The sequence below is a fragment of the Passer domesticus genome, chromosome 11 (genome assembly GCF_036417665.1).
Source record: "Passer domesticus isolate bPasDom1 chromosome 11, bPasDom1.hap1, whole genome shotgun sequence".
In the NCBI taxonomy this organism is placed as follows: domain Eukaryota; kingdom Metazoa; phylum Chordata; class Aves; order Passeriformes; family Passeridae; genus Passer; species Passer domesticus.
Genome location: NC_087484.1, coordinates 538,094 through 552,995, shown reverse-complemented (window position 1 = coordinate 552,995; position 14,902 = coordinate 538,094). Strand labels below are relative to the sequence as shown.

Here is a 14,902-nt window from a genome sequence, read left to right as displayed (position 1 = left end):
TCCGCACCAGTACAGTGCAAATATAACTACAGCTACCAGGACACATGGCTTGCTCTCAGGAGCTCTCCAGCCTCTCTCTGTTAAAGCCTCTGCATAGGCTTTACTTCTGAAAATGCAACTCCTTACTAGAAAATACTTACACAGAGCAGGACCAGGTGAGAGCCTCTGTGTGCTCAGAAATGCGGCTGCAGGGTGAGTATTTGATGCAAAAGTCTTGAAAAGCTCAACTCTGTCAGTCACACATTGAGCAGAAAAACGCCCAGAAAAGCTTATGAAATACGTGACAATGACACCAGAGGAGCAGAAAGAACACACAAAGAGCAGAAGCTGGTTCTCAGTGTCTGTAAGGCCTCGCAGAGCTCGTGGCCATGCAGGAACACAGAGGTGCAGATCCACCTGCCCTCGCCGCGCTGTGAACAGAGCAGGTCAGTGCACATGCACTAGTGGCAAACACAGGTGGCAGGATTTATTTTTCTAAAGTTAAATAACCACAAAACATGCCAAGCACTGCTCTGCGGTCAGAATTCCCTTTGACTGTTTATTTTCACATGACAACTGCCCTGTCCTGTCCCAAAGCGAGCCGTGCAGACGGTGGCAGCGCTCCGCTCCTCCCGAGGACAGCTTGGCTCCTGGGCCCATCCCAGCTGGAGGAAGGTACAAAACCCAGCCCAATGGCAAAAAGGAAAGAGGAGCAGTATTGTTCTACAGATGCAGACTTTCTGCAGGAAGCAGCATTCCAAGGAAGAATTTCTTTACAGAAAGGGTGGTCAGGCGTTGGCAGGGGCTGCCCAGGGAGGTGATGGAGCCCCCAGCCTGGAGGTGCCAGGGAATGATTGCATGTGGCACTCGGTGCTCTGGGCTGGGGGACAAGGTGGGACTGGGCACAGCTTGGACTCAATGATCTTGGAGGTGTTTTCCACCCCAAATGATTCTGTGGTTTCTGCTCCTGGCAGTTTGATGTCGTTGTAGGACATGTCGGCAGTGTCACTGCCTTGGTGCACACGCGAGCTGCAGGAAATGCCACCTCTGCAGATACTGCATGTGTGTGTGTGTGACCTGAAGACTCAAATGCTCTCCCTTCAAGTGTTCAGCCACATAGCTGGTGGGAAATGAAAAACTTTCCATGTGTGGGAGCCAACTGAGCTGATGAAACAAACAGGAACATTCAGAGGGAGGACTGGCGTATCATGATCTCATTGCAGAAGCACTTTTTCCCCCAAGTTCAGCATGTGTGAGGCAGAATCAAAGCTCCAGAGATGAGAGCATCAGCCTCGGGGCTGGGTTGCAGGGCTGCCTTACAGGTGCTCGCTCTTCAAAAACCGAAATTCTCTTTTAATATATTTCACTTAGATCTATGAAAGGAAACAACTTGTTTCTGAGTATTGAAAGGAAATAAAACAAATATTGAATTCCTCTCTTTTCCATGACCTTTTTTTTTTACATGAGACCTGACTCACTCTAAAAGTAGTAAAACAGCAAAGTAGAGAAATAGAAAATGAGAACTTTCTACCCCACAACCTCCCTACAAAGACACAAGTTGACACTGACAGCTTTGCTCACCATTATGCCCAAGAGCTCAGAACCCCAGCATTCCAGGGACCTGGAGATGTGCTGCTGCCAACAGCTGATCCTGCTCTTCCGTGGCACCACTGCCACTGGGAATCCCTGCCTGCCCCAGCACCTCTGGCAATCCCTGCTCCTGCAGCTCCCAGGGCCCAGACAGCTTTTACACAGCACTAAGGAGCAGAAGCTGAACCAAGTAATTTGTCAGGTGATCAAAACAGAACTTGAGCAGTCACTCAGAAACACTTCATTATTTGTCATTTAAACAGAACAGAGAAGAAAGAATGGAACAACTACAGATGGTGCTGGACAACTGACCCATGGCTGCACTCCAGACAACGACAAAATCCAGCAATGCTTTCCAAATGTTAAATATTAAATACGAGTGTATTTTTAGCAACTACAATTTTAAAGTTTTTTAAGCATAAAGCATCTTCTTAATTCACAAAAGGTCTTTGCAGTTTCTGAATGCTCCTTTTTGTGTACAAACCCAAAGTCAACACACAGCCCGAAAAACCCTGGAGGAGTCATACACACACAGACATTATATATAATATACAATGAGCACACACACATACACAAACAGCCCACAGTGTGCGCAGCCCAGAGCAGAACAGTTGACAAGTATAACAACTTCAACCTTCCACTGTTGCTACTTTTTCAGTGTCTATTTCCTTAGGTATCTAAAATTACCAGAAACATCTGAACCATAAATATGTGACAAATGCTGTGTAGAAATATTTTACATTGTTACAAACATTAGCAGTGTCTCCAGCCAATGGACTAAGCATGAACAGGAGACCTCACTTCCCTTCTGACTTAATGAAAACAAATGCTAAAGGATTCCAACAAGGCAAAAGTAGGCGTGCTTTCCTCCACGGTAAAAAAAAAATAGAAATCCATCAGCGAGTGTTATTTCTCTCTTCAGATACATTTAATCACACCAGTAACCACATTTGGAACTAGGTGCAGAAGATCTGTTGCAAAAAGCCGGCAGAACCTGGGAACAAACACATTTTCTCAAGGAATCTTGGAGCCTGTCTGCACACTACATCCTCTGATATCTCCTGATCTCCCTGGCTTGTGCTTTGCTCTTGCTCCCCTTCCCCTCCCCTCTGCTCACACAGCTCACACAGAGCCCTCTCTCCTGTGTTATGTGCCAGGTGCTGTAACAGCATCTGACCTCCTCAGCCTTTTGTCTCTCTTCTGCCCTGCCTTCTCTTCTAGTTAGAGACTTAATCACCTTTACCACTGTCATAAAAAATCCTGTTTCCTCCTGTTCAGAGCAGTCATAGAGAAAACCCAAACCCTGTCCTGGTTGCAGTGAGCTCACTCTGTGCTGCATGTCTGTTTTGCCAGCTGCAGCTCCACACCCCATCACTTCTGCAACAAATGCCCAGCCTGGTGAGGTGTTCCCTGGACTGACCAACCCCACCACACCCCTCCAGTATCACCTGGAAATTTAAATCACAAATTAATTTTTTTACTATGGAACAATTCCTTGTGTTCCACTGTCACCAAGACCTTTGCATTTTAAGGTACTTTACTTGGAATTAAAGCAGCCATATCCATCCATCCATCCATCCATCCATCCATCCATCCATCCATCCATCCATCCATCCATCCATCCATCCATCCATCCATCCATCATCCATGCCTTGCCCAAGGGAAGCACCTCACCCTGCTCCACAGACACAGGTGCAGCCAGCATTTAACCAACACCAGGAGTAAATGACAGCCAGCAGATACAAAGTACTGACTCTCCTGTTTCCTCTGCAGAGTGCTTAGTGAGCGGGAACTCTTTAACCCTTCAGTTTGCCCACTCAGGGGCTTTCCCAGCTCACCTGCATTTTTATTTGGTTACAGCCACTGCAGACATCCAGGCTGTCTCCTGACTCAGCTCACTGCAGGGAAAATTTCACCAGGGCACCAGACAAGCAACGGTATGTCAATGCAGATGATTTTCTGAACACACCCTACAACCAGAAAGCAACCTGAATTCCAGGAACAATTTCCCATCTCCAGCTGGCCCTACACACTGACTGCACTGTGAGCAAGGGGAGGACAGCAGAACCAGCAGCCTGTGCAGCTGCAGCTCAGCCTGTCTCCGGTGGCACAATGTGCTCCGAGCTGCTGCCTGCTCAATTCTGCACAAACACACAACCAAGTGTACGCCTTCTTTCCACTCAGTATTTGCTTCACCAATGTCAGTTTACAGTGAGCCCCAAAGACCAGAAAACATTTCATTCCGCCTATTCTTTTCAAAAGACTTCAGTTAAATGTGCACACTCTTGTTCCTATGTAACAGAACCAAGTAAGAAAAACTGTGCTGCTCCTGACATTGCTGTGTTGGCTACTGCACACCTAAGAACCTGCCAAGCTCCTGGTGGAGTGAGAACCTCTCCCTGAGCCAGACAAAGCTGAAAGATGCTCTCAAATTAAAAAACCACAACCTCCTCCTTGCCCAGTATCAAATACCACTGAACCTGTACAGGTTTTCAGAGTGAATCCCAGCCGGATAAAGAGCAAGCAGAAGACAGTGTGTTTTACTCCTGCAAACTGGCAGTTACCTACTACACCTGCATGCACCCTCCCTGGCTTTGCTGCCTGCTCCCAAACTGCAGGGTTTTCCAGCGTGTCCACACACCAATGACCCTGTCCCCAGGGACACCACCGACCCCTCCTGCCCATGACCCACCCCTACCACAAAGTGCCCTGTTCCACCTCAGATTCATGGAATGTTTGCTCCTCCTGGTCTCACAGGTATGTCCCCTCAACAGAGCTGGCCTGGCAGCCACCCTCCCTCCACACCCTCACAGCTCCCTGTCTGTGCCAGCTGCCTGCTGGTCCCTTGGGCACACGTGCACACATGCCCTCCCACAGTGGGCAGTGTGTGCACACACAAAGGACAATTTCCACACTTTGCAATTCCTCTCTTTCAAACTTAAATCTCAATCTCACAACCGTTTATGTCTCTATGTAAGCCTGGAATTAACCCATGCAAATTCAGTGAAATCGCACCAACAAAAAGTAACCAGCTTTGCTTCCTCCCAGAACTGCTCCTCTTTTCAAACAGCACTCTCTCTTTGCTAACTCTCTGTACTATTTTGCCAAGTTAGGAATGGTCCAGAGAAATCTGGAGCTGAAGAGAGTCTTTCCAGGAACTTGACAGGACTTGCAGTGCTCTGAGATGGAGCTGGATCCAGACCTGCTCCCCAGCCGGCCCCTGCCCCCTCCTGCTCCTGTCAGCAAACTTGGGAGGCATCAGCATTCTCCCACCAGAGCCCACCATCCCCTCTGAAAAGAGAGAGCTTTTGGGGATCTCCAGGGCTGAGAGCTGAGGAGTTTATCCAGTGAGTGGAGTATAATGAAAAGGCAATCTGAGGAAGCAGCCTGCTAGTGCTAGGGTGAAGCCCCCCTGAAGCACTACACTGGATTTCTTAGTCTTTAAAAATCCACTTAATCAGATGTATTTTCCTTTATTCGATCAAATATTGCAGTTGCTTTCAACAACCTCAATGGGTGTTCTGCATCAGTTAAATCCTGAGATGTTTCCTAATGAAGAGGATAAGTCATAAGTATTTCAATACATTCAACCATGAACCCGAAGGTTTTCTTACTTGCATAATCCCATGTTTCAGGACCTGACAATTCAGCGTCAACTTAAATCTTATTTCAACAGCAGTAATCCTCCTAGTGGCACTGTGAAACGGGGGACAAGACAGACCTCTGGATGAGGACAAAAGCAGCTCGTGTCATTTCCCAGGGGGATGGCTGGAGTGCTGCTGTGCAGCCCTGGTGCAGGAGCAGCCCCGAGCACAGCCCAGCACAGAGCACCAGGGCCATTCTGGCAAAGCCCAAACCCTGCTGGCTCTGTCTGCGGGGATGTGTGGAGCTGAGCACTTTGGAGGGAGGGCTGTGGCCTCGCCCTGGCCTTGGCTGCTCACCTGGAGCAGAGGCAGGCACCCCACGGGAGCAGCTCCTGACAGGAAGCGCAGACCCCTGAGCAGCACCCGCGGCAGCAGCCCCTAAACAACATCCAGCTGGGCTAGCAAGGCCCTGCAGCCCCAACAAAGAAACACCAGCATTTCTCCAAAGTAAAAAAACAGATGTGATCGTTCCGTCTTGAATGTAATTTGTTGCTTCCAACAAATTTCAGTGAGCCTTGGCAACAAAGCATCTGTATTTGGAAAAACAGACACTTGGGGTCATCCTGGGAAGGAGACAGGCCTCACAGGCTGCTCCTGATCACTCAGTTAACACTTGGGACAAATGTCTGAATGTTCTTCACATGAGGTTTTCTTATTTTATGCCTCTTTACATCTTCCCTGCAAACCAGTTCAGAATTTTACTGATTTTGACTATGCCCAGCAGAGTTCCTGACTGTAACAGGAGCCCACGCTGGCTTCTATTATGCACAGCCTTTAAGAAATGACAGTGCAAATGCTGCAGTGCAATGTTTTAAATTCTACTTAATTTCTTTCTGCCGAGGCAGAGCTGAAACTGTAAAATGAGCTGCGAAGGCTGTAGTTAGTTGTAACTCCTCTGTCCAAAGGCCTGATAAGATTTCAAAACACCATCTATCTTCCCACAGACGAACACACGTGCTTTCAATTGTTTGGTTTGCTAATGGACTATTTGCCACTCCACCTAACAATTGCCCCATTTTCTCGATGTGTTTGCCACTTTTCCCTTTGCTTCCTCTTCTGGAGCTCAGCCTGCTGGCAGCCGCAGGGGCTGGAGAGGAGAAAAATGGCAAATCAGGCCTTAGGAATTTGAACATTGTTTATGTTTTCATTTTTTGCCAAGGGTTACTGCTTTACGAGCTTCCTTGCAATCAGCCATGTGTCCATCTGCCTCCCAGCCCTGAGCCTCACCTCATCCCTGCACCCTGAGTCCTGCCACCGCGCCCCAGGGATGCCAGACACCACACAGGTAAAACTACCCAGGAATCACCTGCTCAGGTGTTCTGGGTTTCTTCTTTTGCCTTCATTGAAGAAGAATCAGACCCATGATCTGCCATTCTCAACACGATTAGTGCAATAGGCTTATAGGATTTTCTTTTCTTTGTTATTAAATACAGTTCTTACTCTACACCCTTAAGTAAGCGTCACACAAGGGAGAACAACAAGTAAAAAATATCAGTATTTTTGAAGCAGTGACAAAGTAGAGACACTTTAGTAGAGAGACCTGAACAACTAACAGTTACATCTCTGAGGTAGAAGAAATAAGATGCTCATGCATTTCAGCAATAATAATAATAGTAATATAATAATAATAATAATGCTACATTCATATATTTTTAAGCCTTCTTGGTAAAAAGTGGCAGTCACTTTTACAGAGTTCAGGTGTTCTATTTTTAAAAAACAAACACTTCTACATCAGAAGATAAAATACTATCATACCAACTGCTGGTGGGTCTCAGACACTAGGCACCAGAGCTTCAACCTCAGACATCATCACTGCAGTGACTTACACTTCTGGTTTCCAGCTTCTTCTTAGAATTAAAAAAAAAAAAAAAAGCAGAGAAATGTGAAAGTTTAAGACTTTCCAGCTGTTGAAGAAAGAGTAGAAAAAGCTTTTACACTTCATTGGGACACCCAGCTTGAACATGAAGGAGCCGCCTTAGTGGGAGCATAGCTTAAAAAAAGCCCAAAGCCAGCTTGGAAGGGCAGTGATCATGGTGCACGTTACCTCCAAAGCCATGGGCTGTGACCTGTGTTCGCCACGGCCACAAAAGCCCTGGGACAGCACTGGGATAGCACTGGGACAGCACTGGGATAGCACTGGGACAGCACCGGGACAGCACCGGGATAGAACTGGGATAGAACTGGGACAGCGCTGGGACAGCACTGGGACAGCACTGGGACAGCACCGGGACAGCACCGGGACAGCACCGGGATAGAACTGGGACAGCACTGGGACAGCACTGGGATAGAACTGGGACAGTACTGGGACAGCACCGGGACAGCACTGGGATAGAACTGGGACAGCACTGGGATAGAACTGGGACAGCGCTGGGACAGCACCAGGGGCAGCACCGGGCCAGCACCGGGACACACCATGCCCCTGCCCCTCCCGCTGTGTGGCACGTTCCCCAGCACAGGGCTGGCAGTGGCCGCCTGGCCACAGTGACGTTGGCCTCGGCGCATCTGCAGCTCCCACAAGATTTGCATTTGACATCCATCTCCCCATTGTTCAGACATCTTTATCTCAGCTTTCAGGAAACGCGGATGACTCATCTATCGGAACATCTGACGAAGCTAACGTAATTTCAAAAACGAGTTCTACTTCGGCTTATTTTTCCAAGAAAAAGAAAGAAGAAAAAATGTTTCAAAATTATGGTAAAAATCAAATTTCTGTTGCAAACCAGTTTCCTGATATAGGAGCTCGAGCTTATTTTTGCGGTAGACAGTCTAACAGGCTTTTAGGCATCCAAATTTAGGAAAAAAATCCTACGGCATTTAAACAAGGCAGAGCCAGAGCTGGAGCTGACTCAGCCGCTCCAGCGCATAATTTGAATACACTACATAATCATTCTTGGTTTAAAATTATCCTCCTAATATCTAAGGGCCAGATTATCCCACACACGTTCATCTTGATTCACGCGCTCCCCTAGGCCAGCCCCGCAGGTTCCATTAGCGCTAATTAGGCAGCAGGATGATAACATCTCGCCGGGGCTGTCCCAGCTCCTCGGAGGTCACAGCCACGGGCCTGGCTGCCTCTTGCTCCCCACGCTCCCAATTACCACGGGCCAGCGGCTGCTCGTCCTGCTCACAGGTAAGGAGCAGCTGCCAGGTGCACCCACAGGACGTGTTTGCAGCCAGACACGGTGTCCAGAGCCCAGTGCCACTGCTCCCGCACGGCACAGGAGGGAGCCTCGGGAGGCAACACCGCCTCCAGCCCTGCACAGAGTTTGCGCCTTCATTTCACAGGAGGGGGAAATAGTAATAATAATAAAAAAAAAAAAGGCGCTTTGCCCAAGCTGCAAGTTTCACTTCTGGCATCTATTTTTGCCTCCTCCCGGCAGGGCGGGCAGGGCAGGGGAGCCCGGCTGCGGCGGCTGCGCTGTCCCTGCGCCCGCAGAGGACACCTGGGCCGGGGCCAGCGCCGAAGGGCACTGCCACTGCACAGGTCCCCTCCCCGCGAGGATCCGCTCTCCTGTTTGTGTTCCAAATATAGCCCAGCACACAGGCCATCTCCAGCTCCGAGACGTCCTGCCCGGGGGCTGCAGCTCTGCAGCACTCACACCTGCCTGACGTCAGCTCACACAGCACTCACTCCCAGGGCACACCAAGTCTTGGAGTGACACATCACAGCATCACACGGCGGGCTGGGCTGGAAGGGACCTTAAAGGTCACCTCCTTTCCACTGCTGCCAAGATGCAGGAGTTTGTAGAGAAAAATTCAGTGACTAAGTATCTTATGTTCAAGAGATAATGCAAGAATAGCTGTCTAATTAATACTAATATTATATACGTTAATAAGAAATCAAATATTTTAACATTAAGGTCAATTTTTCAGCGTGCTGCTATTTTAGTAAAGAACAAGGACATTACATCCATATTGAATTACTGAAAAATTAAAAATTACTTTTGAATGTCCTAACCAAAAATCTTTTTTTAATCTGTACTAAAGTATTGACTGACCTTATAAGGTCCAGACAGAGCTGGTGCAGCATCTCCCTAAATTGCTTTTGCAGAACATCTAAAGTTTGGGATGTTGCAGCAAGGTAACTCAATGACTAGAGCTGGTTGAGCTCGGCACACACCGAAACTGACACAGAGCTGAAACAAAACCAAAACTGAGCAATGGCTTCAGCAATGGGCACTGGACTGGGAATTCCCCAAAGGGGGATATTCCATTTCCTGTTTCCCCAAGGTGTTCTGGTGCCTGGTACAGCTACCTACCTGACCACGCTGCCCAGGGGCTGGGGAGCACCGGCAGCCACAGGCGCCGGGCCCACGCCGGGACCCCGCGGGATGCTGCCCCGGATCCCGGGAGCCTCTCCAGCACACAGCAGCTCAGCCACTGGCAAACCTTTCAGCATGAGCACAAGTAAACAGCTCTGGTCAGCAGTGTATTTTTAAACAGCAGATTCTTTCCCAGCTCCCAGCTCGGCCCTGCGCTGACTCCACAGGGCAGCAGCACACTCCTTTCCAAGGATCCGCAGCAACGCTGTAATGTTACCCACGGTTATCACCCACGGACCTTGCAGTGCTTGGCAAAGGTCAGCCTCGGTTCCTGCATTAAAAAAGGAAGCGAAGGGCCCTGCTGACGGCAGCAGAAGGGCCAGTCACGCTGCCGGGGCTGGGGAAGGCAGGCCGGGCCGCGCTCCATCCCCTCTTACAGACACCGGCTCCAGCGCCAGCAGCACCCCCGTCCAGCACTGAGATTTTAAGGCACTTCCAGCGACCACTGACATCATGTCCGGGTCACTCTGGCTGGTTTCCAGCCTTTCAGCCAGATCCTGCGATGAGAAGCGCTAGGCCAGTGGGGTCAGGCCGCGGTGGCCAGACACTCGTTGCTGGGAAACCAACCCGGGGACACTGCGGGTGCTGCTGCACCAGCAAACCCACGGTGGCAGTCACAGCCCCCTGCTCAGGGACGGCTGAGAGGCTCCGGGGCCAGGCCTGTGCGCTGGCAGCACCGCCATCCCCACGGTGACACGCGGTGGCACCGTGTCCTCGTGGTGGCACCACGGGGCTGGGACTCCCCGCTGGCACCGGCAGCCCTGGCTCTGCTCCTACCTCCAGCACGTGCTTGATGCATAAAAACATCTTATTTCCACATTTTAATATTGATACCCTGCATGCACTGTAATTGCTGTATTTAAAAATAAATTGAACAACAGGGAAACAAATCCTTACAGGATCTGCAAGTTAAGCCGTGGCTGGGGGATGGAGCATTTCAGGCCTGGGAGCACTGTAGAGCTCTACCCTGTCCCCTGACTGGAGACAAGACACCCTGTGAGGCTTGGGACGCTGAGGATCCACGGAGAGGCACTGTAAGGCACTTGCTGCCCCGCTCGTGGGGCACCAGGCTGGGCCACGACCTGCACGAGCTGCTCCAGCTCAGCTCCCTCCCCAGCCACAGCCAGCTCCCCTTCTCGGGACCGGGGCCCAGGAACAGAAAATCCCGCTGGAGAAAAAACTGACAGACAAATTGCTGCTTCCCAAGTTTTGATGTTTTCATGACTCCGCTGGATTAATTCTGCACTGTTTGTGGTATGCGTATTTCACATGTCAGGTTACTTAAACCATGAAAAACCCAGGGAAGGAGCTGGGACCCACACATTTAACATCTATCACTGACACGGCAGCTACCGTGAAACAACAGCCCTATAGTTATGGTGCCTGGATGGGATGTGCCTCCTGCAAACCCGCTCTGCTCCTGCCATGCTTGCACGTCCAGAGGCACCTTGCCTTCTGCTAAGTGCTGTCCTTCCCTTAAGCGAGTGCACTTGGGAAAAAGATGGGATAACCACACCAGTGCCAACCACAGAAAGGCAAGCAGGGTGCTCACAGACACACGAATAACCCAGGGAGGAAAACACTCTTCTAAGGTTCACCATCAGCTGTCCAGAGACACCAACAACCCGCTGGTAGTACGAGATGGAAACAAATCCTCATATTGCTTACGTGGTTTGTGCTATTAAAAACAAAGAATCCTCACAGTGACTTTGCTGTTTCTACGTGAAGTGCCCTTTATTCCAGCTACAGGCAGGGAATAATTTGGAGGCGAAGAATGAGCCCCTGTAGCCATAGTGGAGGATCTGAGCCCTGCCAGACGTATTTTCCCTTCATTCCCTATATCCTTCTCCTTCCCCTGAGGAAAGCAGCAACAGAAATCGACAAGCATCAATAAAATAAAAGCAGCAAAACACCCCACTGCTGGCAGCCAGCACTTGCTCCTGTTCAGCTGCAGGATTTCTCTGGCTACAACTGCTTCTTCCATTAACCATTTATCCTTGAAAATAATGTAATATTTACTCACTTTCAATGAGTCAAAGCAGGCGATTACGCGTCCGTTTTCAACTTGGCAGCTTTTCGACGGGTGTGCAAATTTACATTCCGTGTCTGGTCGTGAGCAAGTCCCCCTTTGGAACTCCCTACACACTTCCAGCGTTAGCCATTTTGTGTCCCGGATCGGTGTGACGCTAACAGCCATCTTTAGATTTTACAGGTAGTTAAAATTTCCAATAAAAATGGGCAAACGAGTAGCCAAACTGATAAACTGGAAATTATGAAAGTGCCACCTCCGGAACACTTTTTTTTCCCCCGCTCCCTATTTTAAAACAAGTACGTGTAAAACTGGGTGGCTGCAATCTCGAGGAAGAGCTGTGTCACCAGAGTTGAGAGCGTGGCACCGTTAGCGGGGCTGGCACGGCGGGCCGCCAGCCGGGATTGCCTGCGGAGCGCGGCCGGGGCTAGCTCAGCATCCCGTCCGGAGCGCGGCCGCCGCAAGCATGGGAACGTGGCGGCTCCGGCAGCGGGGCCCGAGCTGCTGGCGGGGCCGGCGGCGGGCAGGTGGCTCCAGGCAGCGGGCTCGCAGCGGGCTCTGCGGTGCACCCGGGATCGATTAGTTTGGCATAGACAGATGCAGCAGTTTAGAGCAACGACCGACACCGGCTTTAGGCTGGGGCTTTTTCTCCTCCTCTCCTTGGCTTTCGGGCAGCGGAGCTCTGACCTTCGCGGCACACTTTAGTGCACAGTGCAGCGGCGGCGGGCGAGCAGCCGGACCCTCCTCCCGGCGGGCGCGGGGCTGGCAGCGGCGGAGCGCTGTCGTCGCAGTCTAGCTGGCAGCAAGCAAGGCAAAAGCAGCGGCTGCTCTAAGAAGCGGTCCCAAGCAGCAGCGACGTCAGGAAAGGCACTTCTTAGTACCAACCTGTGGAGAGAAGAGACACGTTAGGAGCGGGCGGCGCGGGCGCCCCGCGAGCCGCCGCCCCGCGCAGGGCACTCACGGCTGCGGGCGGCGGGGCCGCGTCCCCGCGCGGGGCCGGGCGGCAGCACCGCCGCGGGCCAATCGCGGCGAGCGTTGCAGCGACACTCCGGGCAGGGAGCCAATGGCGGGGGCCGTCTTATGAAAGGTCGCGCCTGTCAGACGCCGGCCGCGCCGCGCTGCCCCGAGCGCGCCCGCCGGGGGCCGCGCGTGCGGCCCGGCGGAACCGGCGGGCGAGCCCGGCCGGGAGCGGCGCCGGAGCGGCACCGGCACGGCACCGGCAGCGCCCGCCGGCCCTCCGAGCGGCTCGGGCCCGGCGCCGCCTGACCGCCCGCCGCGGCTGAACGGGACCGGCTCCGCCCCGTCGGCCCGCGCCGCGTGGGGACAGACCCGAGACGCGCAGGGCCCCACCGCCCGCTCGGACACGGCCGCGGCACCGGGGCACGCCGCGCGCTCGGGGGACGGCGGCCCGCCCGCGCCGGCCCTGCCCTGCCCTGCCCGCCCCGAGCAGCGCCTGCGGCCGCACCGCAAACACGGCACCGCAAACACGGCACCGCAAACACGGCACCGCAACACCGCAAACACGGCACCGCAACACCGCAAACACGGCACCGCAAACACGGCACCGCAACACCGCAAACACGGCACCGCAACACCGCAAACACGGCACCGCAAACACGGCATCGCAACACCGCGAACCCGGCCCGCAGCACCGCAAACACAGCCCGAGGGCACCGCAAACACAGCACCGCAAACACGGCACCGCAAACACGGCACCGCAACACCGCGAACCGGCCCGCAGCACCGCAGACCCGGCCCGGGGGCACCGCAAACCCAGCCCGCAGATGCCGACCTGGGCCGCGTGGGTTTCCCTCACGCCGCGACTCAGATGCCCAGCTCTGCCACAGAAGCCTGGTGCCACCTGCAAATGCAGATCTGCTGTAATGAGCTACAGCCCCTGCCCCACCTGAGGATCGCAGTGCCCGGAGGACGGAGCAGAGGGACCCTCGTGGCACCGCCTGGGACACGCTGACAGCACCAGCGACAGGGCTTCTCCACCCCCAGCAGCATCCTGTGGGCATTCTGCACCCCCAGCAGCATCCTCCCCCTGCACTAAGGGGAAGACTAGCCCCATCCCCGTCTTCCTAAAGATGCTGCTTCATCATCTTCCTCTTTCCCACCGCCCTCCTATGCAGGTCACTGACACAGCCCCCAGAATCACACCCTGGGAAGCGATGCTGCCAGCGTGCATGCAAACCACAGATGAGAAAAAGCTACAGTCTTTTTCTAGGGACACAGTGATCAGAACAACCAACTCCAGGGGAAGGAAAACACACCTAACAGAGCTAATGAGATTACAACAGGCACCGTGTGTTCTTTGCCAGGACACTTGAAATCGTGCCAAGTTTTTAATCCCTGCTAGCAAGAGACAAACAACTACACAATTACTTGCAAGCACAGGTTAACAACGAAGTGTCCTTGTGGTAAACACAGATACTCATTTGCTTCAACTGCCTAAAACCCTGAAGTCTGGGGTCATCCTGCACCAGCAGTCACTACTCCTCAGTGCTTGGGATATTGAATTCTTAGGTCTTGAAAACTTGTTCTGTAACAAATGTCTAGGCAAACCAGTTTGGTTCTTGCACGTGTGCCATGCTTCCCAGCCGTGACAGATGAGCACCAAGAGATCTGAAAGCAGAGACTGTGCTGCTGGGCCCGCGTGCCAGCAGGTCCACCAGAGCCACCAGGCATCCCTGCAGCCTCGTGCAGGAATGCCAGCACATCAGAGCGCTTCTGGAAGCCTGAACACATCTCCCAGCCTTCAGTCAAGGTGCACTGCAACTTGTCCTCCCACCATCCGCTCCTGCACTGCACAAAATGACATGTGTTATTTTGTTAGGAACATCTGCTCCCTGTGAGAGCCTCAGGACAGGGAGCTGCCAATGCCAGCAAGAAGAGCTCTGCCACAAAGCTGTGGAACAGCTCTAAGCAGGGTTTTCTCCTGTTCATCAGCTTGGTAACCAATCCATACCAATTGATTTTTCCAAACACCAAGAAGAGTTAGAGCAGCAAATTGATGCATTTTATATGCTAAAGCCAATGCAAGTGAAAGGCCACCGTTTCCAAACAAGGTATTTCACTCTCATTACACAAGTAGTCACCCCTAACAAGAAAGGAAAGAGAGCATGAAGGCAGCACCCAAAATGAAAACAGATGAAAACTAGCTTTTGTGCTCTCATGTACTGACAGGAAAAATATTCCTGCTAAGGCTCCCCAAATTGTGTTTTACTCCCAAGTTTGTAATAAGTTTTCTGTTAGGATTTGGACAATCACCCACTCAGAGAGAAATCCTGCTCCTGTTGAGGTCAGTGACACACTGAGCCTGAATTCCACCCTTC

The 14,902-nt window shown here is 52.0% G+C and overlaps 1 protein-coding gene across 11 annotated transcripts in view; it reads right to left on the bottom strand.

The window, feature by feature from the left end:
* Positions 1–14,902, bottom strand: part of MBNL1 (muscleblind like splicing regulator 1) — a 60,606-nt gene that overhangs the window by 33,726 nt on the left and 11,978 nt on the right. For all 11 annotated transcript variants that reach the window (XM_064384993.1, XM_064384997.1, XM_064385000.1 and 8 more), the window contains exon 2: positions 11,559–12,449. In XM_064384993.1, the coding sequence (XP_064241063.1) occupies positions 11,559–11,732 (174 nt within the window). In that variant the 5' untranslated portion in view covers positions 11,733–12,449. The remainder of the gene's footprint in view (positions 1–11,558; positions 12,450–14,902) is intronic.